The 28,000-nt window shown below is 47.1% G+C and overlaps 3 protein-coding genes across 10 annotated transcripts; 1 reads left to right on the top strand and 2 right to left on the bottom strand.

The window, feature by feature from the left end:
• Positions 1 to 1,731: 1,731 nt before the first annotated feature.
• On the bottom strand, positions 1,732 to 6,033 carry LOC121306969 (SH2 domain-containing adapter protein E-like). Of its 2 annotated transcripts, XM_041239015.1 has the most exons (5): positions 5,416 to 6,025; positions 4,616 to 4,846; positions 4,283 to 4,496; positions 3,713 to 3,832; positions 1,734 to 2,631 (listed from the first exon to the last, which is right to left on the bottom strand). In XM_041239015.1, the coding sequence occupies exons 1-5, from the start codon at positions 5,465 to 5,467 to the stop codon at positions 2,448 to 2,450; spliced, it is 801 nt and encodes a 266-aa protein (XP_041094949.1). In that variant the 5' UTR covers positions 5,468 to 6,025; the 3' UTR covers positions 1,734 to 2,447. The 2 variants fall into 2 exon arrangements, with proteins under 2 accessions (XP_041094950.1, XP_041094949.1); XM_041239016.1 differs by lacking the exon at positions 3,713 to 3,832 and having other exon boundaries at positions 1,732 to 2,631; positions 5,416 to 6,033.
• On the top strand, positions 4,846 to 25,849 carry LOC121306965 (neuronal acetylcholine receptor subunit beta-2-like). Of its 7 annotated transcripts, none has more exons than XM_041239005.1 (16): positions 4,846 to 4,866; positions 13,871 to 13,907; positions 15,472 to 15,530; positions 15,854 to 15,924; positions 16,238 to 16,397; positions 16,531 to 16,579; positions 17,247 to 17,361; positions 17,447 to 17,594; positions 17,969 to 18,123; positions 19,020 to 19,090; positions 22,535 to 22,680; positions 23,031 to 23,075; positions 23,548 to 23,657; positions 23,804 to 24,611; positions 24,917 to 25,090; positions 25,473 to 25,849. In XM_041239005.1, exons 1-16 carry the CDS (start codon positions 4,861 to 4,863, stop codon positions 25,623 to 25,625), a joined length of 2,307 nt encoding a protein of 768 aa, XP_041094939.1. In that variant the 5' UTR covers positions 4,846 to 4,860; the 3' UTR covers positions 25,626 to 25,849. The 7 variants fall into 7 exon arrangements, with proteins under 7 accessions (XP_041094939.1, XP_041094937.1, XP_041094936.1 ...); XM_041239003.1 differs by lacking the exon at positions 4,846 to 4,866 and adding an exon at positions 12,872 to 13,159; XM_041239002.1 differs by lacking the exon at positions 4,846 to 4,866 and adding an exon at positions 12,872 to 13,159 and having other exon boundaries at positions 13,868 to 13,907.
• Positions 11,727 to 12,829, bottom strand: LOC121306973 (SH2 domain-containing adapter protein E-like). The gene is made up of 2 exons (XM_041239020.1): positions 12,745 to 12,829; positions 11,727 to 12,280 (listed from the first exon to the last, which is right to left on the bottom strand). The coding sequence occupies exon 2, from the start codon at positions 12,271 to 12,273 to the stop codon at positions 11,746 to 11,748; it is 528 nt and encodes a 175-aa protein (XP_041094954.1). The 5' UTR covers positions 12,274 to 12,280; positions 12,745 to 12,829; the 3' UTR covers positions 11,727 to 11,745.
• Positions 25,850 to 28,000: the final 2,151 nt, after the last annotated feature.

Raw genomic sequence — 28,000 nt, 5'->3', positions numbered from 1 at the left:
GCATAGGGAAGCATTGTAAAGCACAGAGAGGTCTGGTAAAGCATAGGGAAGCATTGTAAAGCACAGAGAGGTCTGGTAAAGCACAGGGAAGCATTGTAAAGCATATTTTAAAAAGCAGGGTAGAGTGTCCCTTGTGTAAGTTCCCTCACAGTAGAAGCACAGCGTGGTGGCGGCGTGGTGCAGCAGAGCAGGGTTTGCTGAAGGTGAGAGTGCTGTTCAGTGCACAACTCACCCACACCCCTTGCTGCTTTTTTTTTTCGTTTTGGTCGTTTTTGGTTTTTTTTTTTTTACTTCCTCATTTTTTTAAGGTCTGGTTATAAAAAGCCTGAAGCCACAACGGATCCAGATGTGAGCCGAGTGTAAGAGCAGCGCCCACCCTGTATAAAGACCACCTCACACAAGCCCATTATATTGCACGCCTGATTCTCTCCTATTGGTGTCAATATAAAGTCAAAATTAACACCAGCCCCTGTATTCAGTATTGAGGCTGTCCCCCTGTATTCAGTATTAAGGCTGTCCCCCTGTATTCAGTATTGAGGCTGTCTCCCTGTATTCAGTAGTAAGGCTGTCCTCCTGTATTCAGTATTAAGGCTGTATTCAGTAGGCTGTCCCCCTGTATTCAGTATTGAGGCTGTCCCCCTGTATTCAGTATTAAGGCTGTCCCCCTGTATTCAGTATTAAGGCTGTCCCCCTGTATTCAGTATTGAGGCTGTCCCCCTGTATTCAGTATTGAGGCTGTCCCCCTGTATTCAGTATTAAGGCTGTCCCCCTGTATTCAGTATTAAGGCTGTCCCCCTGTATTCAGTATTAAGGCTGTCCCCCTGTATTCAGTATTAAGGCTGTCCCCCTGTATTCAGTATTGAGGCTGTCCCCCTGTATTCAGTATTAAGGCTGTCCCCCTGTATTCAGTATTAAGGCTGTCCCCCTGTATTCAGTATTGAGGCTGTCCCCCTGTATTCAGTATTAAGGCTGTCCCCCTGTATTCAGTATTAAGGCTGTCCCCCTGTATTCAGTATTAAGGCTGTCCCCCTGTATTCAGTATTGAGGCTGTCCCCCTGTATTCAGTATTAAGGCTGTCCCCCTGTATTCAGTATTAAGGCTGTCCCCCTGTATTCAGTATTAAGGCTGTCCCCCTGTATTCAGTATTAAGGCTGTCCCCCTGTATTCAGTATTAAGGCTGTCCCCCTGTATTCAGTATTAAGGCTGTCCCCCTGTATTCAGTATTAAGGCTGTCCCCCTGTATTCAGTATTAAGGCTGTCCCCCTGTATTCAGTATTGAGGCTGTCCCCCTGTATTCAGTATTGAGGCTGTCCCCCTGTATTCAGTATTAAGGCTGTCCCCCTGTATTCAGTATTAAGGCTGTCCCCCTGTATTCAGTATTAAGGCTGTCCCCCTGTATTCAGTATTAAGGCTGTCCCCCTGTATTCAGTATTAAGGCTGTCCCCCTGTATTCAGTATTAAGGCTGTCCCCCTGTATTCAGTATTAAGGCTGTCCCCCTGTATTCAGTATTGAGGCTGTCCCCCTGTATTCAGTATTAAGGCTGTCCCCCTGTATTCAGTATTAAGGCTGTCCCCCTGTATTCAGTATTAAGGCTGTCCCCCTGTATTCAGTATTAAGGCTGTCCCCCTGTATTCAGTATTAAGGCTGTCCCCCTGTATTCAGTATTAAGGCTGTCCCCCTGTATTCAGTATTAAGGCTGTCCCCCTGTATTCAGTATTAAGGCTGTCCCCCTGTATTCAGTATTAAGGCTGTCCCCCTGTATTCAGTATTAAGGCTGTCCCCCTGTATTCAGTATTGAATGAAGTGGGACAGGACAGTTAGTTTTTGTTTCTTTACAGAATGGAAATGATTTTATTTAATGTCGTCGTTGTTGTTGTTGTCATCCTTGGCGCTGCTTTTGCAGCTGGCATCATAGTCGTCATGTACGTTACAAAACAAACACAAAAAAAACCAACGATTCGTGCAAAACTGAACATTCTCTATTATAAATACAGGGAATCGCACAGAAACACAAGCTTTCTTTACTGTTCCTGTGACTTTCCAGAACTCGTGGTGAGGGGGAGAGGAAGGGGAGAGAGACAGAAAGGAAGGGGGGAGAGAGATGGAGAGGGGATGAGAAGAGGTGAAAGAGAGCCATTGGTATTTGAGTGACGGGAGGGAGAGGGAGGGGCTGATATCATTCAGTAATAAATCAGCCGGTTATCACTTTTTAGTTTTTTAATTGTTGAAAGAAAGAAATATAGAATTCCGCTCACTTCACACCAAAAAAAAATATATATATATATTATTATTTCCACCCCCACCAACTGCACTTCCCTTATCCTCCTGCGGGGAGCGCACAACTTCCAGAGGGACAGTGAGCTGCATTCGCCTGCCCAGTCATCAGATTATCTGTGTGGATGGGGGGAGGGGGGCGGGCTGTGTGAGAGAGGCAAGCCAATGGGGATCAGTGGTGCCGGTGCAGTGGGTGGAGCAGAGCCATGTGCTCTGCCCCCTTGAAGGGGAGTTTCTCCTGGGTGTAGTAATACACCAGGGCCGGGATGCTGTCCAGCACACAGCTGCTCTGGTTCAAGGTGAACTTGCTGTCTTTAGTTTGAGCCACAATGATGTGAACACAGCCCTGGCTGGTCCTGCAAAGACAGACAGACACTTCAGTTAGTGCCTCTTCTCAAATGTATGATTGAAGAGACAGACAGACACTTCTCAAATAAGTCCCTCTTCTCAAATAAGTTTGCATCTTTAAAGGGGTTCAGCGGCTGCCCTCCAATCAAGCTGTGAGCAAAGCCTGTGTTTGCATGTATGACAGAACTCATGCTGTGGAAAGCACAGCACATGCATGAGCCATGCGGCCCGATACACTCATGTTATTCTTAAATTACTTTAAAAAATAAATAAATAAATAAATCTAAAAATATATAAAGTGACTCATTGCTGTGTTAATACTGCCATCTAGTGTTTTTTTTTTTTTTTTTTTTTAAATATGCTTTACTGTACCTCTGCTTTATAATGCTTCACTGTATTATACCATACATACCTCTTTGTGTTTTACAATGCTTCCCTACGCTTTACCAGACCTCTCTGTGCTTTACAATGCTTCCCTATGCTTTACCAGACCTCTCTGTGCTTTACAATGCTTCCCTATGCTTTACCAGACCTCTCTGTGCTTTACAATGTTTCCTTATGCTTTACCAGACCTCTCTGTGCTTTACAATGCTTCCCTGTGCTTTACTCTCTGTGCTTTACAATGCTTCCCTATGCTTTACCAGACCTCTCTGTGCTTTACAATGCTTCCCTATGCTTTACCAGACCTCTCTGTGCTTTACAATGCTTCCCTATGCTTTACCAGACCTCTCTGTGCTTTACAATGCTTCCCTATGCTTTACCAGACCTCTCTGTGCTTTACAATGCTTCCCTATGCTTTACCAGACCTCTCTGTGCTTTACAATGCTTCCCTATGCTTTACCAGACCTCTCTGTGCTTTACAATGCTTCCCTGTGCTTTACCAGACCTCTCTGTGCTTTACAATGCTTCCCTGTGCTTTACCAGACTCTCTGTGCTTTACAATGCAGACCTCTTTACCAGACCTCTCTGTGCTTTACAATGCTTCCCTGTGCTTTACCAGACCTCTCTGTGCTTTACAATGCTTCCCTGTGCTCTATCGCACAGTGGGGTTTTTGGTGGTTGGTTTCTGTGGTGTGATGTCACACTCACTTCAGGGCGATGGAGTACTTGCTGTTTCCTGATTCGCTGTTCCGGATCAGGAAGCTCGCCTCCCTACAGGGCTGCAGAAGAGACTCCGCCTCCCCCCGCGAGATTGAGCCATGATACCAGCTGAAACACACGCAACACGACACACGCAACCGTGAGACACACGCAACACTCAACCCTAGCTCACTCCCACCAGCTCCTGCCATCTACCTGCTCATTTCAATCATACAATCGAGGATCTCTCAACCCCAGGACTGGGTGCAGCAGCAGCAGGGCTAGTGTGAGAGTCTAACCCTGCTCAAACTCCTGCATCCTGATCATTGCAATATTAATAATAATAGACTTCATTGAGGGGAGCTCTGAGTGGGTGCAGCAGCAGCAGCAGCAGGGCTAGTGTGAGAGTCTAACCCTGCTCAAACTCCTGCCTCCTGATCATTGCAATATTAATAATAATAGACTTCATTGAGGGGAGCTCTGAACCCCAGGCCTGGGTGCAGCAGCAGGGCTAGCTCTGTGTCTCTATTCAGTATCAGGACAGGTCACGCTACAGCCCTGGTATCTGCTCCTGCCTACCTCTGCTTATCCAGGGGCAGTGTGGGGTCCACCCTGCTCTCTGCTGCCTCGCTGCTGCCCCCTGCAGGCTGTGGCTGTGGCTGGCTCGAGGACAGCTGCTGCTGCTGTTTCAGCACCTTCTGAGTCCAGCTCTTCTGCCTGTGGTGCTGCGGCCGGGCAGGGCTGGGGGGCTCGTCCTTTGAGGGGGGGGCACGCTCGGAGCTCTCAAACTGCACTGTGAGGGGAGGGGTGGGGAGTTAGTTAGTTATGCCGACACACAATATAATATTTTTGACAGGTGATTTTTAATCGTACACCCTGCTCCTCTGATCTCTCTCCCCTCCTCTCTCTTACCGGACAGCGCCTTCACGATCTCCTCTTTCTTCCATTCCCAGGGTTGCTCGTACTCCCCCGCGGGGCGCTCGTCGTTTTCGGGGAGCGCCCCCTCCCCCGGCCCCTCCCCCTTCCCCTCCGGGGTGTCATAGAGCTGGGGAGGCTGGGGGGGTCCCTCCCCCTCGCTGGGGGGGTCGTACAGCAGCGGCTGCTGCTTGCACAGGAGGTCCTTGGAGCCGCGCCTGCGAATCTCTGAGAGAGAGAATATGAACGTGAGTGTCGTCTTCAAGCAAAAATCTCTTAGAATATTTATACAGATTCCTAATGCTAAACCTGCATTGTAAAGCACAGAGAGGTCTGGTAAAGCACAGGGAAGCACTGTAAAGCACAGAGAGGTCTGGTAAAGCACAGGGAAGCATTGTAAAGCACAGAGAGGTCTGGTAAAGCACAGGGAAGCATTGTAAAGCACAGAGAGGTCTGGTAAAGCACAGGGAAGCATTGTAAAGCACAGAGAGGTCTGGTAAAGCACAGGGAAGCATTGTAAAGCACAGAGAGGTCTGGTAAAGCATAGGGAAGCATTGTAAAGCACAGAGAGGTCTGGTAAAGCATAGGGAAGCATTGTAAAGCACAGAGAGGTCTGGTAAAGCATAGGGAAGCATTGTAAAGCACAGAGAGGTCTGGTAAAGCATAGGGAAGCATTGTAAAGCACAGAGAGGTCTGGTAAAGCATAGGGAAGCATTGTAAAGCACAGAGAGGTCTGGTAAAGCATATGGAAGCATTGTAAAGCACAGAGAGGTATGGTAAAGTATATTAATAAACACCCTGCTGTCTGTCTGTCTGTCTGAGGGACAGACTGCCTCCCGGGTCTTTCATTCTGGTCAAGCCAGTGAATTCAGTTTTGTCCCAAATCCACCAAATGAACGAACGAAACAAACAAGACTGAGGGGTGAAAGGTCAGCTCCAAGCTGCTGAGTGATGCGCTTCCTGATTGCTGGGAAGCGAGGGGGGGGGGCTTCCTGAGGCTGTCGCCATGGCAACGCGGAGACTTTCTGCTGCGCAACAGAGGGGATAGCGTTGGACAGGAAACAGGAATTAGGGGCAGGAAGCAGGAGAGGAAACTGCTCCCACTGCAGAACTGATAGAGAACAGCGAGGGGGGGGGGGGGGGGGCAGCCTATACCTCCACAAGCAGCACAACATTTAGGTTTTTTAACTCTGTTTATTGATTTTCCAGTTTTCAGAATAATCATGAATACATCTATCTCTAACAGCGTCAACAAGATCTATCTGTCTATCGAAATATCCCACCACTGCCACCAATATACTGTAGCGGACTTCTCCATTGCATCAGCTAAAAGCCTCCGTCAACCAAACTCAGTCTACAGCACGGGTCTCCAGCCCTGGTCCTGGGCAGCCCCAGCAGGTTTTCGAGCTGTCTTTACATCATCAGTGGCTAAAGATGTGGAACACCTGTCCATCTTGACTAATTAAGCCAATAACTGGTTGAATTAAGTAACTGAGAGATTGGTTGAAATGAAAACCAGCAGCCACAGTAGCTCTCCAGGACCAGGGCTGGAGACCCCTGCTCTACAAGGATGAAAATAAGACTCCTGCTGCACAGCAGTGTGATCCAGTCCTGGTTTCACTGTGAGTTTAATAATCAGACACACCTGAGCTTGTTACCTAGACACACTGGGGCTGATCAAGCTGGTAGTAAAACCTGAACTGGGTGACACTGCTGTGTCTTATTCTCATACAGAGCTGGCTCTTTAGTTGAACGGTAAGGTGCCATGCATGAAAGATTTAACCCCCTCCCCATCCAGCCCTCACAGGGTTAACTCCGAGCATCCCTGTTCCATAAATACCAGAGTTCACGCTCCTTGCAAAAATAAAAGCACGCAATCAGCCCCCACCGCCCCCGCCACCCCGCGCTGTAACACAAAGACCCCTGGCTCCTTTCAAACCAGCTTCCTGTCCACCAGCTTCCTGCTATTGATCCCAGCTGTACCTCCAGACAGCCAGACGCGCACCCAGCACTGACAAAGCACCGCTGCTGGACACTATTAGGACCTGGTCCTTCACTAGCCTCTTAGTCCTGCCTTTCACCTTCCTCGGGAGCCCTGGCTTTCTATCTGGGGGGGGGGGGGGGGGGGGGGCTAGGTGACGCAGACAGACTGACTGACTGACTCGCTGGCTGAGGTTACCATGTGACTGCACTAGGACAGTCTGGGACAGTTCAGGCTTTAAGGACAAGCGTCGCTGCTGGATACTTTATTAGGACCTGCACCCAATTCACATTTGCCCTGATGCCCAGCCCCGAGGGGTCCATTCTAATTCTCCATCTTCACTGTGCTTTACTACACCGTGCTGTGCTTTTACCAGGGGGATACCAAAGCAGTGCGCTTTGAGAAGGGAGCTGGTTCATTCTCTTCTCTGTGCTTTGAGAAGGGGGCTGGTTCATTCTCTTCTTGTGACCTACACGTCAAAGAGAATAGACTGGGGAGGGACAATGTCTTTCGTGTTGGGGGATGGATGGAAGTTACCCCGGACACTTCCCCAGACCGTTTTTAGTGTTGTTGAGCTGTTGTTGATTGCACGAAGCAAAGAAGACAAACCAAGAAGACTTTGACTGTAAATGGACTTTTAGAGTTGTGCAGGTTTGACCGTCTAATCGTCGCTAAGCCAGATGACTGGGATGAAACCAAACCACTGGAACTGAAAATCTGGGAAAATCGTCCAAACAGGCAGATTAGCAGCGATGGTCTAATTGAACTGATGACTTTAATAGGGCACCCGTGCAATTCTTTTCAAACAGTAGAGAAAAGGAACACAGAGCCGCACACGGTAAAACGCTGAAGACTTTTTAGAAGCTGTTTAAGACGCCAGATTAAAGCACAAAGCGGTCTGACATTTTCACATACGAGTGTGTTTCTGTATCCCTGATTACTGAGCGGAGATTGAAATCCTCACACCCAGAGGTGCTTGCATGCAGAGGGGTGTTCACAACTCTGGGCAATAGTTTTGCATCACCTAGAACTTCAGGATTGAGACAATTAAAAAATATATATATATGAACATAATTTTGCTCTTTGAATTAACCTCATGCAATCAGAGAAAAAGCAAAATGATATCCTAGAAAAGTCTACCAGAAGGAAGCAATAATAGCAGTTCAGTATTTCATGTTAGATTTCAAAATGTCACATTTTTTTTCAATTTTTGTCAGTTTTTCAGCAGCTTTCATGGAAAACTATGAAGCTGAGGGAGTTCATTCTATATAGAGGGTGTGAATTCAATATGTTAACAAGGGAACATTATTCAGCAGCTTTCACTGGACTCTATGAAGCTGAGGGAGTTCATTCTATATAGAGGGGGTGCAATTCAATATGAGAACAAGGGAACATTATTCAGCAGCTTTCACTGGACTCTATGAAGCTGAGGGAGTTCATTCTATATAGAGGGGGTGCAATTCAATATGTTAACAAGGGAACATTATTCAGCAGCTTTCACTGGACTCTATGAAGCTGCAACTAGCTTGAGATACTCTAGCCGACATCATTATTGGTTCAAGTACTCAAAGTGATGTGCAGTTTATATACTTGGGTCCAATTAACATAAAAGGGAATTCAGTCGAAAGTGACCTGAGATACTTCGACTCCCTCAAGTAAGATTCTATATCTACCCCACGTTAAGTTATACTCTTGTTTCCCTTGTAATAAGTCGTGATGAAATTCAGTGACCTGAGATACTGATACTCGCCCTCAAGTAGTTATTACCCTATGTAAGAGTGATCCTCGACGAAGGGAACATTATTCAGCAGCTTTCACTGGACTCTATGAAGCTGCAGGGAGTATCATTCCCGTTATGATAGAGGGGGTCGTTCTCCCCGACCCTCTCGGCGTCCCGCTGGCTCTTCGTCCGCTTCGCATCATAGGGAACATTATTCTTCAGCTTATCACTGGCTCTATGAAGCGCGAGGATCAGAATCCACATTCAGACATGGTCAGAACCTTCTAAAGCATCACAGGGGAATTTACACAGAGTGTTCCCTCCATACTTTCCCTGTTGTTTGGTTCCATTTTAGCCGTCGTTTTCCCCGACCCTCTCGGCGTCCCGCTGGCTCTTCCTCTCTGCTTTACAATGCTTCCCTATGCTTTACCAGTCCTCTCTGTCTTTACAATGCTTCCCTATGCTTTACCAGACCTCTCTGTGCTTTACAAGGCTTCCCTATGCTCAGAATCCTGTGCTTTCAATGCAGGTCAGAACCTTCTAAAGCATCACTGGGCTTTACAATGCTTCCCTATGTGCTTTACCAGACCTCTCTGTGCTTTACAATGCTTTCCCTATGCTTTACCAGACGCTCTTTTTTAAATGCTTCCCTATGCTTTACCAGACCTCTCTGTGCTTTACAATGCTTCCCTATGCTTTACCAGACCTCTCTGTGCTTTACAATGCTTCCCTATGCTTTACCAGACCTCTCTGTGCTTTACAATGCTTCCCTATGCTTTACCAGACCTCTCTGTGCTTTACAATGCTTCCCTATGCTTTACCAGACCTCTCTGTGCTTTACAATGCTTCCCTATGCTTTACGATGCTTTTATAGCCTTTTAATTAGACTTTTACTAAAACTGTAAACTTGTAAAAGGATAAAGGCGTCTTACAGCTTCATAGTATTTATGACTGCGGGGTTTGAACATATTGTTCTGGAGTCGCATTTTCAGTCACCGGCTCTTTCGTTGCCTGCAGCTGAGATTCACGGAGTCGATTCGCTTTGTCTTCGCTGCTCGCATTTCGACAAAATATTCCCATGCGACTGTGTCTGATCAAAGCGACTGCCCAGGCGTGATCCGACCCGGGCTTAGAGACAATATTCTTCACACAAAGCGGCTCCGCTATCCGATCGGGGTTCAAAACAGTACTCGGGACAATGCTTTGAGATTCATTTAGTGTTTTAAAATAATAATAATAATAATAATAATAAAATATGAACACATTAACAACCTAATAATTTATTTTGTAAGAAAAATAACAATTAAAAAAATTGGACACGAGTTGTATTTATCTAACCTGAAACATTCTAAAATTTCCGTAGAGTTAAAAAATCTCTAGTAATATTATACTTCTTTCCACACAGGTGAAAAAGGGGGCTTTTGTCCGAAACGCCCTGAAGTAATATTTCTTCATCATTTAAAAATGTTGTGTACCCCCCCACCCCCCCCCCCCCCCCCCCCCCCCCCCCAAAAAAAAAAAAAACCCAACCCAACGTGTCCCGTGTTTTCAGCTGATATGTGTAGAGATGTATAGACTGAACGCAGCGGACCGGAGCCCCGGGGGTTCGGTGACGATCCCGGGTCGGAAGAGGATCGGATGCGGTCCGCTCAGTTTTTCAAGTTTATGAGGAAGTTTTTGAACTTATTTGACATCGCGGGGCTGCCCAAACCAACCAACCAACCAACAATCAAACGAGCAAACAGAAGGGAAAAAAAACTGTAAACATGTACCGAGCCATCACTGCATATCCCTCCTATACCAACACACACACACACATCATACATCTATCTCAACACACACATCATACATCTATCTCACACACACATCATACATCTATACCAACACACTCATCATACATCTATACCAACACACTCATCATACATCTATACCAACACACTCATCATACATCTATACCAACACACACATCATACATCTATCTCAACACACTCATCATACATCTATACCAACACACTCATCATACATCTATCTCAACACACTCATCATACATCTATACCAACACACACATCATACATCTATACCAACACACTCATCATACATCTATACCAACACACTCATCATACATCTATACCAACACACACATCATACATCTATCTCAACACACTCATCATACATCTATACCAACACACTCATCATACATCTATACCAACACACTCATCATACATCTATACCAACACACACATCATACATCTATCTCAACACACTCATCATACATCTATACCAACACACACATCATACATCTATACCAACACACTCATCATACATCTATCTCAACACACACACATCATACATCTATACCAACACACACACATCATACATCTATACCAACACACTCATCATACATCTATCTCAACACACACATCATACATCTATACCAACACACTCATCATACATCTATCTCAACACACACACATCATACATCTATCTCAACACACACACATCATACATCTATCTCAACACACACACATCATACATCTATCTCAACACACACATCATACATCTATACCAACACACTCATCATACATCTATCTCAACACACACATCATACATCTATAAACACACATCATACATCTATATTGGCACTTTTCATACATCTATGAACACACATTTAGTTCTATACCAACACACTTTTACAAAGTCTATACGTCCCCACTCATCATACATTTTTCTCAGGAGTTACTATCTTTATGGGGACATTTTCTCAAATTTTGTCAACACACACATCATACATCTAGTAACACACTCATCATACACTATCTCACACACACACACATCTATACCAACACACACACACATACATCTATCTCACACACACACACACACATACCAACACACACACATCATACATCTATCTCAACACACACACATCATGCATCTATCTCAACACACACACATCACACACACACACACACACACACACACACACACACACACACAAGGTACACACACACACACACACACACACACACACAACGACACACACACACACACACACACACACACACACACACACACACTGGCACAAACACTGACTGACACACACACACACACACACACACACACACTGGCACAAACACTGACACACACACACACTGGCACAAACACTGACTGACACACACACACACACACACACACACACACACACACACACACACACACACACACACACACACACACACACTGACACACACACACACACACACACACACACACACACACACACACACACACACACACACACACACACTGACACACTGATACACACCATAATATATATGTAAACCCCGCGTATGAAGCCATATACAGAATGAATATACACAGTGTTTTCTTCAGACTCTACGATGAGATTTGATTTGATTTGTTTTTTTAACCCACCGTGTCCTGTTTGCTTGCACAGGGCTGATCTTGTTCTTGCTCAGCGCCCCGGGCTGCGGGAGACACCGCCGCAGAGCAGTTATAATTCTTCCCGTTTTTCTCTTGCTTCTCCATTTTGATCAGCCTGCTGATGTAGGTTCTAGAGGAGCCGGGTCCGCCCTTCCCGCTCCGGGACTCCTCCAACCCGGGTTCTGCACGGGAATTTTTTCGACTTTTACCCGGGATAAAACTCGGGATGTCCCAACTGCTAACCTTGCCTTCTTTGATCCCGGTCGTGACGGGACCGGTCCTGCCGAGCTCGACTGCCGAATTCTTACGGTTTTTACCGGTCAGCACCGAAGCTGAACCTTCCACCACCGCCGAATTCTTACGCCAAGTTCCAGAATTTTTGCCGGCGCTCTTCGCCGCTGTCCCGAGTTTAGCCCGGGGGTTCGATGACGATCCCGAGTCGGAAGCGGATCGGATCCGGTCCGCTCCGGTTTTTAAGTTAATAGGGAAGTCTTTGAACCACTTTGCCATCGCCGGGCTGCTCAAACCAACCAACCAACCAACCAACAAGCAAACACAAGAAAAGAAGAAAAAAAACCTTTAAGCACGATCAAGCCATACACTATATATCCCTCCTTTAAATACACTGTATATCCCTCCTTTAAATACACTGTATATCCCTCCTTTAAATACACTGTATACCCCTCCTTTAAATACACTGTATATCCCTCCTTTAAATACACTGTATATCCCTCCTTTAAATACACTGTATATCCCTCCTTTAAATACACTGTATACCCCTCCTTTAAATACACTGTATATCCCTCCTTTAAATACACTGTATATCCCTCCTTTACACGCCTATAAACACATCCATTAGTTTTGAAGTCTGATATCACAACACAAACTCCCCCAAAGTGTGTCTGATTCAAAAGCTGCGTTGGTATAACAGTAAAAAAAAACAAAAAAAAAAAACAAGCAAAAAAATATTATTTTTCTCACGGTTATCGCTCCCAGATATAACCCCGCACTGTACCCTCCATTCCCTGCGCTCTGAGCTCTATCTGATTTCGGGATCCGTTTTCTGCCCTCGCCCGGCTGCCCTTACTGGGCGTGTCCGCGGAGTTCCATGTGGGCGGGGTTTAGCATTCCAGTACACGCCCAGGTGTGGCTTTTTCGGCACATGTTTTCAGACACACGTGGTTGGTGCCGTGTCTCCTCTAAACAGGCGCACCTGGCTTGTGCGTGGGGTGGTGTTGCGTGTGGAAAGCGCGATGCTATAGCGGTGGGCGGTGGTTGTATTGACAGGTATACTGTAGCCCAGGAGGTGGAAGCAGGGTCGGTGCTTCTTATCCTGTCTTTGTATTCTGAATTCATACCCCCTTCGACCGGCCTGCAGAGGCGTGGCCCGGCAGAGGTTTGTAAACAACGCGAAAAACAAACAAATCCATTTTTTTTTTTTGGGGGGGGGCACAGCCGTAATTATGAAAATGTTAAAAACTTCAATTAAAACCGGCCAGCGTTTGGAACACGTAATTAATTGTTTTGTTAATATTATATATCATCTTGTGGTTGCTGTGTTGTTTTGTCAAGTGTTTGCGTGGAAGTAACCTTTCTGCAGTGATGAATCAATAGTTACAAATAAACAAATAAATAAATAAATAAACAAACAAACACAGTTTTATAAGTGAAGCCCCACTCGTGCTCGGTAGCGCATCGGGCTCGGCGGCAGGCCGAAATGTTTGCTAAAGGGCACCATTTTGAAAAAGCGTAACTTTTATTTGATATCTATCAGTGTGTCTGTCTGTCTGTATCTATATCTCTATCTGTTTATTTATCTATCTGTCTGTCTGTATCTATATCTATCTATTTATTTATCTATCTGTCTGTATCTATATCTCTATCTTTATTTATCTATCTGTCTGTCTCTGTATCTATATCTCTATTTATTTATCTATCTGTCTGCCTCTATCTATATCTCTATCTATTTATTTATCTATCTGTCTGTCTGTCTCTGTATCTATATCTATCTATGTCTGTCTGTCTATCTGTCTGTCTATATCTCTGCCCTATCAATCTATCTTTTGTGTCCAAAACTATTTCAAATTTTGTTTCTTCCTGCCAGCAGTTTTCAATGGAAGTGCGGAGAAGCGAAGGAGGGTCAAGTAAGCATAACGACGTTTTGTTGTTGTTGTTGTTGTGGGGGCTGAAGCCATTAACTCATTAAGAACTATATATGTTGGTATCACAGGGATGGGAGTGAGACTCCCACTGCACAGCAGTGTGATCCAGTCCTGGTTTCACTGTGAGTTTAATAATGAGACTCCCGCTGCACAGCAGTGTGATCCAGTCCTGGTTTCACTAGGAGTTTAATAATGAGACTCCCACTGCACAGCAGTGTGATCCAGTCCTGGTTTCACTGGGAGTTTAATAATCAGACACACCTGAGCTTGTTCCCTAGACACACTGGGGCTGATCAAGCTGCTAGTGAAACCTGGACTGGGTGACACTGCTGTGCAACTGAGCCCTGTACTGTGTAGTTACACATTTACACACTAGCAGTGTTATTATTATACACAGCATCCTAGTTCATATTGGATTCTAGCAGTGTTATTATTATACACAGCATCCTAGTTCATATTGGATTCTAGCAGTGTTATTATTATACACAGCATCCTAGTTCATATTGTATTCTAGCAGTGTTATTATTATACACAGCATCCTAGTTCATATTGGATTCTAGCAGTGTTATTATTATACACGGCATCCTAGTTCATATTGTATTCTAGCAGTGTTATTATTATACACAGCATCCTAGTTCATATTGTATTCTAGCAGTGTTATTATTATACACAGCATCCTAGTTCATATTGTATTCTAGCAGTGTTATTATTATACACAGCATCCTAGTTCATATTGTATTCTAGCAGTGTTATTATTATACACGGCATCCTAGTTCATATTGTATTCTAGCAGTGTTATTATTATACACGGCATCCTAGTTCATATTGTTCTATATTATTATACACAGCATCCTAGTTCATATTGTATTCTAGCAGTGTTATTATTATACACGGCATCCTAGTTCATATTGTATTCTAGCAGTGTTATTATTATACACGGCATCCTAGTTCATATTGGATTCTAGCAGTGTTATTATTATACACGGCATCCTAGTTCATATTGGATTCTAGCAGTGTTATTATTATACACAGCATCCTAGTTCATATTGTATTCTAGCAGTGTTATTATTTGCACTTGCTGTAAACTACACTGTGTTTCAGTATGAAGCTTGCATTGTAACCCTGCGCTGCCCTGTAACACCTGAGTGAGTCTCCTGGGATGAAGCAGGCTGCTGTATAAATGTAGTAATATTGCTGCAGTTCTTGCTAGTGCTCGGATCGCCTCGCCTCGGAGCAGCGTGCATGCATCCAATGCGCCTCGGAGCAGCGTGCATGCATCCAATGCGCCTCGGAGCAGCGTGCATGCATCCAATGCGCCTCGGAGCAGCGTGCATGCATCCAATGCGCCTCGGAGCAGCGTGCATGCATCCAATGCGCCTCGGAGCAGCGTGCATGCATCCAATGCGCCTCGGAGCAGCGTGCATGCATCCAATGCGCCTCGGAGCAGCGTGCATGCATCCAATGCGCCTCGGAGCAGCGTGCATGCATCCAATGCGCCTCGGAGCAGCGTGCATGCATCCAATGCGCTGTGTTTGTTTGTGCACAGGAACCATCAGGAAGCATTTGGAGGTGTATGTGGGGAACATCCCCACTGACATCACAGAGGTAATGTTTCAGTCTGTTTCCACGGATGTGGGTTTGAAAAGCTTTTTGAACGATTTTATATAATTGTTTTTAAGTTGCATTTTTTTTTAAAGTAAGTGTTAATGTAAGTGTGAGCTGTAAACATTGATCAAGAATAAAGAAACCAAATACTTTTTTTCTCTCTCTCTCCCTGCCTCTCTCTCTGTCTCTCTCTCTCTCTTCCCCCCTCTCTCTCCTCTCTCTTCCTCCCTCTCTCTCCCTGCCTCTCTCTCTCCCCTCTCTCTCTCCCTCTCTCTCTCTCTCTCTGTCTCTCTCCCCCCCCCCTCTTTCTCGCTCTCTCTCAGATTGAGATTCTGCAGTTGTTTGCTAGATTTGAAGCTCAGACTGTGCGAAAGTTTGTTGCAGGAATCAAGTGGTGAGTTTTATAAAAAGCACTATTGCTGCCGGAATGAAAGTGATTTTATTAAAAAAATTTCTAGATCAAATGTTCCATCATTTTGAATTTCAAGCCCACGTTTTAACTGACTCACAAACAGCAGCTTCTTCGGTGGAAGTGATTCTGCAGCCTCTTGTGAGAATCTCATTTTAACAGCACGCTGCTGCGGATCGATCACTCTGATCAGTGCTGAGGTGTGGGAATTGATTAGGGGGAGGGGATTGTTAATGGAAGAGCAGGACTCGATCCCCCTCTGACTCGATCCCCCGCTGACTCTTTGGTCTCCCCGCAGCTTCGCGTTCGTGGATGTGGGCTCGGAGAGGAACGTTCAGCTCGCTGTCTCTCAGCTCAACAGCACGCTGTACCTGGGGCGCAAACTGAGGGTCAACGCAGCGGACCCCGACTTCTCGGACAAGAGGAGCAGCGCCGACAAAGACACCCCCAAAACACAGGTGACGCCCGCAGGAGCTGGGTTACCAAAGCATTGCGCTGGTTCATTCTCTTCTCTGTGCTTTTACAAGGGGGATACCAAAGCAGTAAGCTTTGCTGCATGGCATTAAACTAATGCTGATCATTCTCTTGCAGAATCTGTTGAAGATGGAGAAAGCAGCTCACGCCAGCGACAGCAGCGCCGGTAAGATAGCAGACCAGCAGTTCAGTGCAATTTACAAACCACACACACACATAGAGTCCAGTGAAAGCTACTGAATAATGTTCCCTTGTTAACATATTGAATTGCACCCCCTCTATATAGAATGAACTCCCTCAGCTTCATAGAGTCCAGTGAAAGCTGCTGAATAATGTTCCCTTGTTAACATATTGAATTGCACCCTCTCTATATAGAATGAACTCCCTCAGCTTCATAGAGTCCAGTGAAAGCTGCTGAATAATGTTCCCTTGTTCTCATATTGAATTGCACCCCCTCTATATAGAATGAACTCCCTCAGCTTCATAGAGTCCAGTGAAAGCTGCTGAATAATGTTCCCTTGTTCTCATATTGAATTGCACCCCCTCTATATAGAATGAACTCCCTCAGCTTCATAGAGTCCAGTGAAAGCTGCTGAATAATGTTCTCTTCCTGTCTTTTTGCGATATCACTTTGTAGTTTCTTTGGTTGTCATGAAGTTAAATAAAAGATTGTGTTTCAATAGTTATTTATTTCTTATTCTGTCTCGATGAATTCTAGGTGATGCAAAACTTGTGGCCAGGGCTGAAGTCGTCCTGAACTGAGTTTAGTTCGTGTAGTTAAAACTCAGCAACCCAAATATTCACCCTCCCTTTCTCCCCTCCCTACGTTCCAGTGAGCCTTGCTCCAGATCCCAGGAAGCCCAGTAAGGACCAGTCCGCCCTCCTCTCTGGGGTGACAGTGAGAGAAGACAGGAGGAGGTTTGTGTATGCTGTGCCCACGGAAATGAGGTGAGACCCCAACTCCAACCCCAACCCCCAACTCCAACTCTATCTCTAACTCTACCCCCTCACCCCTCTCTCCCGCCCCCTGTAGGGGCAGCACCCTTGTCCACGTCCTCAGCGACTGTTTCGGGGAGCTGGGTTGGCTGCAGAGCATCACAGAGCTGTGTGGGGAGGTGGGGCTCCTGCTGACTGAGACACACCCACAGACCCCCTTCTTCTGGGCCATCCATCTCAGCGAGGTAGGCTCCCCCCGTCCCATCTCTGCGAGGTAGGCTCCCCCCGTCCCATCTCTGCGAGGTAGGCTCCCCCCGTCCCATCTCTGCGAGGTAGGCTCCCCCCGTCCCATCTCTGCGAGGTAGGCTCCCCCCGTCCCATCTCTGCGAGGTAGGCTCCCCCCGTCCCATCTCAGCGAGGTAGGCTCCCCCCGTCCCATCTCAGCGAGGTAGGCTCCCCCCGTCCCATCTCCTCGCCAGGTTAGTGGGGGGGAATGAAAATGGGAGTTCCGTGTCTGAACGGCACGCCCTTCCTACAGGCGGCTGGCTCAAGGTCTCGTTGTGGGCACAGAGAGGGCTAGACAGTGTACTTCAGGACTGCTTCCTGCCTGTTCCTGCAGGGCGCTCACGCAGACATGCTGAGCCTCTTCACCGCCCTGGCGGAGGAAGAGGAGTCGACGCGGCAGCCCTTCCTCACCAAGAGCAACGTCTACCGGGGCAGGAGGTGCCTGGCAGAGCTGATCCAGACTGAGGAAAAGGAGGGGGCCTGGAACAGGTGAGAGAGGAAGAGGAGGGTGGTGTGGAACAGGTGAGAGAGGGAGAGGAGGGGGAGTAAGAGAGAGAGAGACGGAGGGCCTGGTGGGAGTGTTTGCTGGTGTTCTTCGTGCTGGCAGGGCGTGGGTGCTGGACGTGGTGGGAGTGTTTGCTGGTGTTCTTCGTGCTGGCAGGGCGTGGGTGCTGGACGTGGTGGGAGTGTTTGCTGGTGTTCTTCGTGCTGGCAGGGCGTGGGTGCTGGACGTGGTGGGAGTGTTTGCTGGTGTTCTTCGTGCTGGCAGGGCGTGGGTGCTGGACGTGGTGGGAGTGTTTGCTGGTGTTCTTCGTGCTGGCAGGGCGCGGGTGCTGGACGTGGTGGGAGTGTTTGCTGGTGTTCTTCGTGCTGGCAGGGCGTGGGTGCTGGACGTGGTGGGAGTGTTTGCTGGTGTTCTTCGTGCTGGCAGGGCGTGGGTGCTGGACGTGGTGGGAGTGTTTGCTGGTGTTCTTCGTGCTGGCAGGGCGTGGGTGCTGGACGTGGTGGGAGTGTTTGCCGTGGTGTTCTTCGTGGATTTCGGCAGCACTGCGACCATCCCTGTGATGTCACTGCGGGCCCTGGAGGACGAAGCCTTCTGGAAGATCCCCCCGCTGGCTCAGCCCTTCATGCTGGAGCGAGGTACCCCCAAACCCTCAAACCCACCCCCAGCACATTCTGACACTCGCAAAGATACACTCGCACAAGCACACACACTCGGACACACACACACACTGACACGGAGACTCAATTCAGGACGTTTCTGAGTCACTGTGTGCATCGTTCTCTGTTCTGGGGCGGCTGTATTTAGCTCAGCGACTGGACAGATCATTGAAACAGACCCCGGCGCTGTGTTTCATAGCGTTTTCCTTTGCTTTTCTGTGTAGATATTCTGAGCCCCAGGAAGCTGATCAGGGCTGTGATCAAAGGGAAAGTGACGGGATCCTGCACTTCAGAGGTAAGAGAAATGAGGGAGCAAAAACTCACTCTGGAACCCTTTCACACACGAAATATGAAAAGAGCCAAACAAATTATATAAAGACATTATCTATACATAGAAAGAATGCTTTGAACCCATAATAATCTGGTTTTCATGAGGGTAGCATGCATTTGCTTGTTAGTCTTCCATATCTATCTATCTATCTATCTATCTATCTATCTATCTATCTATCTATGCTTTACAATGCTTGCGTGCGTGCGTGTGTGTATATTATGTACTAAATTCAGCCTCACGAGTCAGAACTGTGTGCATGGCATTGCAGGAACAGGGAAAAAAAACAAAAAGTGTTTTTGCACAAGAAAGGGAATCCTGTTGCTTAAATAAAGCAGCTGTTCTCCTGTTCTCCACCAGCACCTTTTTTTTTTTTGTTTGCTTTTTTCAGCCTCACATCCGAAGATTAGCTCTTTGTGCACAGCAAGAGTGAGACCTGATCCAGGATTCAGGAAAACACCAAAATCAATCAATCACATGGAATTAAAAGCACTTCGATTAACTATTCCTGATCAAACGACACACACAAAAAAAAAAAAAAAAATCCTTTTTGATTAATCCCCCCCCCCCCCCCCACACACACACACACACACACACACACACACACACACACACACACACACACACACACACACCCAATAATAAAACATCAATAAAGATGTGGTGTTATTTATAAACAGGATTGTTCTGTGTTCTTAGTGAAAGGTGTGTTGAGATGTTCCAGTGTGTCGTTCTCCATTCTGTTACAGGGCAGCGCATTCAAGCAATGATTTATAATGAAAATTGAACCCTCACACTCGCTTGGGCTCAGAGTAAATTCATTTATTTAGTTTGGATTTATTTTTTGGAGTGACTTGAACTGCTGTGCAGTGGGAGTATTGCAATATTATTATTATTGTTATTCTTATCTCTCTCTCTCTCTCTCTCTCTCTCTCTCTCTCTCTCTCTCTCTCTATATATATATATATATACACATCTCTGTATATATCTTTCTATCTCTAGATAGATAGAGAGATACACACACACACCATTAGCCAATCACTCTACACGAATAAAATAAACACACAGTTTGTACATGAAAGATAAATGCATTCAACTCCACACCGAACCAGAACCAAACAATAAACACGGACGGGTCCCAAACGAAATCTCATTACGAAAACCCAGAACCGCCCGCCACAACAGCGTCAACGGGGATACGGCGGCGGCGGCGTGTCGCTTCCCCACTCACGAAAAAAAAACACTCGTGTACCATAGAAAGAGACGGGGAGTGAGGGGGTACACTGTCATCCTTATATATTTATTTATAGTCATTGTGTGTTTTGTGTGTTTAAGGGTCTAAATGCAATTTGCATCGGCGTTATACTGCAGTGCTAAGAAAATGTGTGAAACGAATTTTCTCCAAACATTATTATGGGGAGGGGGGGCTATTGCGTGACCAATGAACGGGGGTGGTGACCGCCCCCCACACCTACGTCAGCGAAAGCCGGTCCCTTTCCCTATAAATAAAGAATGGGATTTCAGCACCTGGAACAGCGGCGGACGAGACGGCGGAACCGGGCAGCCTCGAATCTCCCACGCAGCCCCGTCCCTGGATCCCGCAGCGCCGGCCGGGACCCCGCTGGGGTCAGCTCGCCTCGGCCGGGTGTTATAATATCAAGAGACCCCTGCAGAGGCGACGAGAGCGGGGGCTGGACCGCACAGAGGACGCTGCAGTGTGCTCGTCAGCTGGCGAGAGGAAAACTTGGCACCTTTGCGAAATCTTCAGCCTGGAAAGAGAAGCTGTGAAACGCATTGCGCCGGGCGAGTGTGATATAATCATATCGTTATTGCGTGTTTTTTTTTTTTTTTGCAATGCACGCACAGAGAGACCGGCTTGTCTTGTCTAGTCGATGCTAGGACTGGCACAGCCTCTCCTCTCCACCTCTCTCCGCTCGGGGAGCTTGGATTCAGCGGCGCCGCTAATGTTGGGAGAACGACAGTAATAATTTCAGAGTGATGTCGCTGCCTCTGTCGCCCGGGATGGCGCTTTTGACGTGCTCGTGTTTCCTGGCAGTCCTGACCAGTAAGTGTGAACACCCGAAATATTTTTAACATGGTATTTAACGCCAGACACGCAACGTGTATCCTGCAGCAAAACGTGAAATTGTGCACGAAGCACGACGGGGCTTGCAAGCAGACACGCAGACAGACAGACACGCAGACAGACAGACAGACACACGCAGACGCAGCTGGCTCGTCTCCGTGTAGCTCTGCTTGTGGTAGGAGAATGCGGTCGGTTTTCTTGCTAATGCAATTGAACGGAAACGTTATGATTGATCGATGTGTACAAATATTTACACGTGATTGAGGCGTGAAGTACCGTTATAGGACTGTGCTGTATAATAATAATAATAATAATGATAATAGACTGGGTTTGTAATGATGATAATAATGTCAGCACGACCGAGGAACAGCAAGACGTGGCGCTCGATTCCATTCAGGAGGCTCAAAATAATGCCATGCAAATTCCCGAATGAAATCCCAGCCTGAATTCCACAGGAGTCGCACCTGAGTATCTCCTGCGCTTCTGACGTCATTCATTTAGAATTCAGTAGAATTCTTTACCAGACCTCTCTGTGCTTTACAATGCTTCCCTGTGCTTTACCAGACCTCTCTGTGCTTTACAATGCTTCCCTATGCTTTACCAGACCTCTCTGTGCTTTACAATGCTTCCCTATGCTTTACCAGACCTCTCTGTGCTTTACAATGCTTCCCTGTGCTTTACCAGACCTCTCTGTGCTTTACAATGCTTCCCTATGCTTTACCAGACCTCTCTGTGCTTTACAATGCTTCCCTATGCTTTACCAGACCTCTCTGTGCTTTACAATGCTTCCCTGTGCTTTACCAGACCTCTCTGTGCTTTACAATGCTTCCCTATGCTTTACCAGACCTCTCTGTGCTTTACAATGCTTCCCTATGCTTTACCAGACCTCTCTGTGCTTTACAATGCTTCCCTGTGCTTTACCAGACCTCTCTGTGCTTTACAATGCTTCCCTGTGCTTTACCAGACCTCTCTGTGCTTTACAATGCTTCCCTATGCTTTACCAGACCTCTCTGTGCTTTACAATGCTTCCCTATGCTTTACCAGACCTCTCTGTGCTTTACAATGCTTCCCTATGCTTTACCAGACCTCTCTGTGCTTTACAATGCTTCCCTGTGCTTTACCAGACCTCTCTGTGCTTTACAATGCTTCCCTATGCTTTACCAGACCTCTCTGTGCTTTACAATGCTTCCCTATGCTTTACCAGACCTCTCTGTGCTTCACAATGCTTCCCTATGCTTTACCAGTCCTCTCTGTGTTTTACAATGCTAATCTGTGCTTTACCAGACCCCCTTCTCTCTCACTCTCTCTCTCCCTCGCTCCTCTAGGGAGCCTCGCTGCAGACACAGAGGAGAGGCTTGTGGAGCATTTGCTGAACCCCTTGCGTTACAACAAGCTCATCCGGCCAGCGAGCAACGGCTCGGAGCTGGTCAGCGTGCAGCTGATGGTGTCGCTGGCGCAGCTGATCAGCGTGGTGAGTGGCGGGGTCACAATCCCGTGGGACTGTAAGCCAGGCGGGGGCAGGGGGGGGGTGTTTCAACTCGTCTCTCTCTCGAAACCACGAATGAGTCAAGTTTGCGCAACACGCAGAGGTCAGTGCGTGAACCATCCCTCTAAACGCGGTGAATTGATTCACTTGAAAGTTTAGCATTACCAAGAATTTTAGGATTGTGACAATTAAAAAAATAAAATGCATATTTTATATATATATATATATTTAGGGTTTCACAGTATTTCATGTTAGATATTGAAATGTCACATTTGTCAGTTGTTGTCAGTTTTGTGCTCAGTATATGGAATTATTAAATGTTTTTAAACTTTTAGCACGAGAGAGAGCAGATTATGACAACGAATGTCTGGCTGACACAGGTGAGTCGATTAAAAATAATAATAATAATAATTTACCATACCTCCTGTGCTTTACAATGCCTCCCTGTGCTTTACCAGACCTCTCTGTGCTTTACAATGCTTCCCTGTGCTGTACCACCCCTCTGTGCTGTATCACACTGTGCTGTGCTGTTAGTATGGGAGATGTTTATCAGGGTCATGTTATTGATGACACCACTGCTGGATCTGCGTTGGCTTTTAATCTCTCCCCGGGGTCTTCATTCAAATCAATCCCAAAACTCGTGTTAATAGGAGCTCCTGTCTTGCAATGGTAAACAGCTGTTCCTAAAAGCGCACAAGCGTGATCTCTTAATTGAGTAGGACGGCTGTGCTGTTTCACTGTCATTGCAAACGCAGTGATACCCCCTCCCCCCCCTCTCTCTCTCTCTCTCTCTCTCTCTCTCTCTCTCTCTCTCTCTCTGCTGTGTGCATTGTTTCCATGTGTCTCTCTCAGGAGTGGCAGGACTACAGACTCACCTGGATCCCGGAGGAGTTCGACGGGATGGTGAAAGTGAGGCTGCCCTCCAAGCACATCTGGCTCCCTGACGTCGTTCTTTACAACAAGTAAGAGCGTCTGGGCGGCTTCTCTCTCCTGTCCTCTCCTGTTTTCCCCTCCGTTCATTTTTCACTGTCACTTCAACTATTGAACAACCTTCCCTTCTCCTCTCTCCTCCCCTCTCATCTCCTCCCCTCTCCTCTCCCTCTATCAGCGCGGACGGCATGTACGAGGTCTCGTTCTACTCCAACGCCGTTGTCTCGTACGACGGCAGCATTTTCTGGCTCCCTCCGGCCATCTACAAGAGTGCCTGCAAGATCGAGGTGAAGCACTTCCCCTTCGACCAGCAGAACTGCACCCTGCGTTTCCGGTCCTGGACCTATGACCGCACGGAGATCGACCTGGTCCTGAAGGCGGACGTGGCCAGCATGGACGACTTCACCCCGAGCGGAGAGTGGGACATCGTGGCCCTGCCGGGCCGGAGGAACGAGAACCCTCACGACTCCACCTACGTGGACATCACCTACGACTTTGTGATCCGCAGGAAGCCGCTCTTCTACACCATCAACCTCATCATCCCGTGCGTGCTCATCACCTCGCTGGCCATCCTGGTCTTCTACCTGCCGTCCGACTGCGGCGAGAAGATGACCCTCTGCATCTCCGTCCTGCTGGCCCTCACCGTCTTCCTCCTCCTCATCTCCAAAATCGTGCCCCCCACCTCGCTGGACGTCCCGCTGGTGGGCAAGTACCTCATGTTCACCATGGTGCTGGTGACTTTCTCCATTGTGACCAGCGTCTGCGTGCTCAACGTCCACCACCGCTCCCCCACCACTCACACCATGCCCCCCTGGGTCAAGGTGGTCTTCCTGGAGAAGCTGCCCGCCCTGCTCTTCATGCAACAGCCCAGGAACAACTGCGCCCGGCAGAGGCTGAGACACAGCAGGCTGGCCCGGGACAGAGCCCGATCCGCGGGGACGCTGTTCCGGGAGAGGGCGGGGTCCTGTACCTGCTTCGTCAACCAGGCAAGCATGCGAGGAGGAGGAGGAGGACGAGTTTACAGCAGTCTGGTCAGAGTGACGAGTCTTTATGCCCAAGTCGAGTTGATAATTCTTTAGAGTTAAATACAGGTCTGTTGGTGTCGCGGGTTTTTTTTTTTTTTTTTTTTTTTTTTTTTTTTTGAGTTCAGTTTCTTCGGTTTCTTTTTAGAGTTTCTGAAGCCGGCACTGTTGAGTGTTTTGAATGGTTCTGCGTGATCTAATGACCTCTCTTTCTCTCCATCCCTCCCTCCTTGTCTCTCTCTATCCCTGTCTCCTCCTCTCTCCCCCAGGCCACAGTGAATCAGTTCGGGGCGTTTGGGGAGGGGGAGGGGGTGAACGGTCTCAGAGAGCCGGGCAGGGCTGAGCCCCAGGCGGGGGGGCAGTGCTGTCACGGGTTCGAGGAGGCAGTGGACGGGGTGCGATTCATCGCCAACCACATGAAGAGTGAGGACGATGACCAGAGCGTGAGCATCAGTGTGGAGATGCGTTACTGTGTGTGTGTGTGTGTGTACAGCCATAGATAGATACATACACGTTCATTCTATAGGGTGCTGCAAAACCTATGGCCATAGCTGTTTATATAAGGAGGCTTGGTGGTCCCTGTTAGAGAAAGGGGTCTTGGTACCAGGAGGTTCAAATCCCAGCTCAGCCACTGACTCCCTGTGTGTGTGTGTGTGGGACCCTGAGCAAGTCACTTCACCTCCTTGTGCTCCGTCCTTCAGATGAGACGTCAAACAAACGAGGTCCTATTGGAAGTGACTCTGCAGCAGCCACTGACTTACTGTGTGTGCCTCTCTCTCTCGCTGTGTGTGTCAGTGACCCGTCTCTCTCTCTCTGTTCCCCCAGGTGAGCGAGGACTGGAAGTACGTTGCCATGGTGATCGATCGCCTCTTCCTCTGGATCTTCATCTTCGTCTGCGTGTTTGGGACGGTGGGCATGTTCCTGCAGCCGCTCTTCCTGAACTACACAGCCCAGACGCTGTCCCACGCAGCGCAGTGAGAAACGGAGAGAGACGCCCTGACCTCCGGCAAGCAGGACTGCTCGGCCTTGCAGGGGGGAACGTGCGCTGCAGCGCCACCCACAGCTTCCAGCCTGCTGGTGCAGTAAAATACAAACAGACCTTCTGTGTGTGTGTGTGTTTCACCCCCCAATTTAAATCCTGTTCCACACCCCTCTGCTCCAGAGGTCAAGGGGTTAAAAAAAAAAAAAAAAAAAAAAAAAAAAAAAAATAAAAAGACTCCCCCCCCATTCCCAGTTGAATGCGGAGAGCACAGATATCGAAAAGGAGGCTAGGAATCTGAGGCAGTTTCTCTAGCGGATTCCAAGCGCACTCAATTTAACGCACATTTCATCACACTCTCCTTCCGAGTCGGGACTTCAAACAGCAGAGAGAGGCTTGAATCATGCTGGCTGTGCAAGATGGTTTCTGAAAGTCATCTCAGGACTGTGTAATGCTCTCCAATGATGTCACCCCTCCCTTATCTTCTAATAAAGTGTGTTAGTCTGATGTGTAGCATATAAACAAGCCTCTCCACTGAATTGTTTCTTGCTTTAGCGTGATTAGATTGATGCCTTGCATGGGTTAGAGAGGCTTGGGGGGGGGGGTCCAGCGGTTAGAGAAAGGGGCTTGTTACCCTAGAAGGTTCAAATCCCAGCTCAGCCACTGACTAGCTCTGTGTGTGTGTGTGTGTGTGTGACCCTGAGCAGGTCACTTCACCTCCTTGTGCTCCGTCCTTCGGACGAGACGCAAAACAAACGAGGTCCTATTGGAAGAGACTCTGCAGCAGCAGCAGCAGTTGCTCCTACTCTGAATTTAAACCGTCTGAAACTGGTTTAGTTAACCTGTAGTCAGTATTTCAGTGTGAAAAGCAAACAGATACAGCCTCATATTCAAATCCATATTTTATTATTATAACATCGGTAAAAACGCTGAACAGCCTTGGTTAGAAGCCAGAGCAGAAACCGTTTCTTGTGAGATGGCGACATCTAGTGACCGCTGTGTGCAAGTAAGGTGATCTGAGATCGGAGTGGCGAAGAGCCCCGAAGCGATTGAAATTTACTTCAGAATATGTTTCCACGCGTCCTTAATTGAAACGCTGGTAGAATAATTTAAACAAACCTGTACGAAACGCGTCTGGGAGATAAATATAAAAAAAAAAAAACATTTAAAAAAGTTTTAATGACATTTCAGGAGTTGGATAAATCGCATTTGCACCAAACCAGGAGTCAAATAAAACTTTTTTTTTTATTAAAAACAAGAATTCTACAACCAAGTGTTACAGATTCCATATCAGCCTGGCCTCTTAAAAAAAAAAAAAAAAAAATGTTTTTTTAAAAAAACACAATAATAGTAAGAATGAAAACAAAATCAAAATACATACCGACAAAACTCTACAGAGTTTAAAACCATATTTCTAAAGCAACACAACAAAAAACAAACAAACACAGAATTGACTTGACGACAGTCTTGCGCTTAACCCTTCGCACGCTGCCCAGGCACACGAGCCTCACGCACCCGTCGCACGCATTATTAACCCACGCAGCGCCGCTGTCCTAGTCTCAAGCCGAGCCGCTGTCCTTTATTCAGTTACTTATTTAAAACATGTTCCTTAAACTCTCTCTCGAACTCAAACTGTTTTTGATAAACACAAACCGCAAAACTTCTGAAAAAAAGTCAGAACCTCCACGCGTGTTTGTTTGGGACACCTCAATACGAAAGAAGAAACCGCACCCTCAAAACGACTGATTGAGGGCTGTGCAGATTCGCAATTCTAGTGGATAAAATCTACCCCTTAATTAAACCGCACTGGATGCCACTTCAGCAGAACCAGGGTCTTACATTAAACGTTACAGCGCTGCCATAGAAAGACTAAAAGGCGACGGCACCCGCCATAAACTTAGATTTAATCCAGATCTGGGTCTTCGCCAAACAACGTAGCTTCTCAAATGAATGCAAAACAACAGGTTCAGCCAAAAAAAACAACACGGTCAACATCCACACATAAAAATTGTTTTAAAAAAAAAAAAAAATAGAAGAAATTAATTTGTCACTGCCCCTCCCCGCCTACGAACCCAGCAACTGGAAAACCAAATAAAAACCACGACTGACGCGAACAGAGCTAACCAGAGGCACAGCGAGTCTCACAACGCCCGACGGGACCACCGCGCACCGAAAAGCTTCAACGACGGGCCATTGCGATAAGAGACAAAATTAAAACTGTACTGGAGTTCACGAGAGCGTCTACTGATTTCGAGAGCCTGCGGCGCTCCTGTAACGAGACCCATGCCTCTTAGAAACGACTCGTCGTGTTCAGAGAGCATCGCGGGTCATCCCTCCACCCCACCCCCCCCCCCTTTCCTCGGGACTCCCTTCC

The sequence above is a fragment of the Polyodon spathula genome, chromosome 51, assembly GCF_017654505.1.
Source record: "Polyodon spathula isolate WHYD16114869_AA chromosome 51, ASM1765450v1, whole genome shotgun sequence".
Taxonomy (NCBI): Eukaryota; Metazoa; Chordata; class Actinopteri; order Acipenseriformes; family Polyodontidae; genus Polyodon; species Polyodon spathula.
This window is presented reverse-complemented; position numbering and strand designations above follow the sequence as displayed.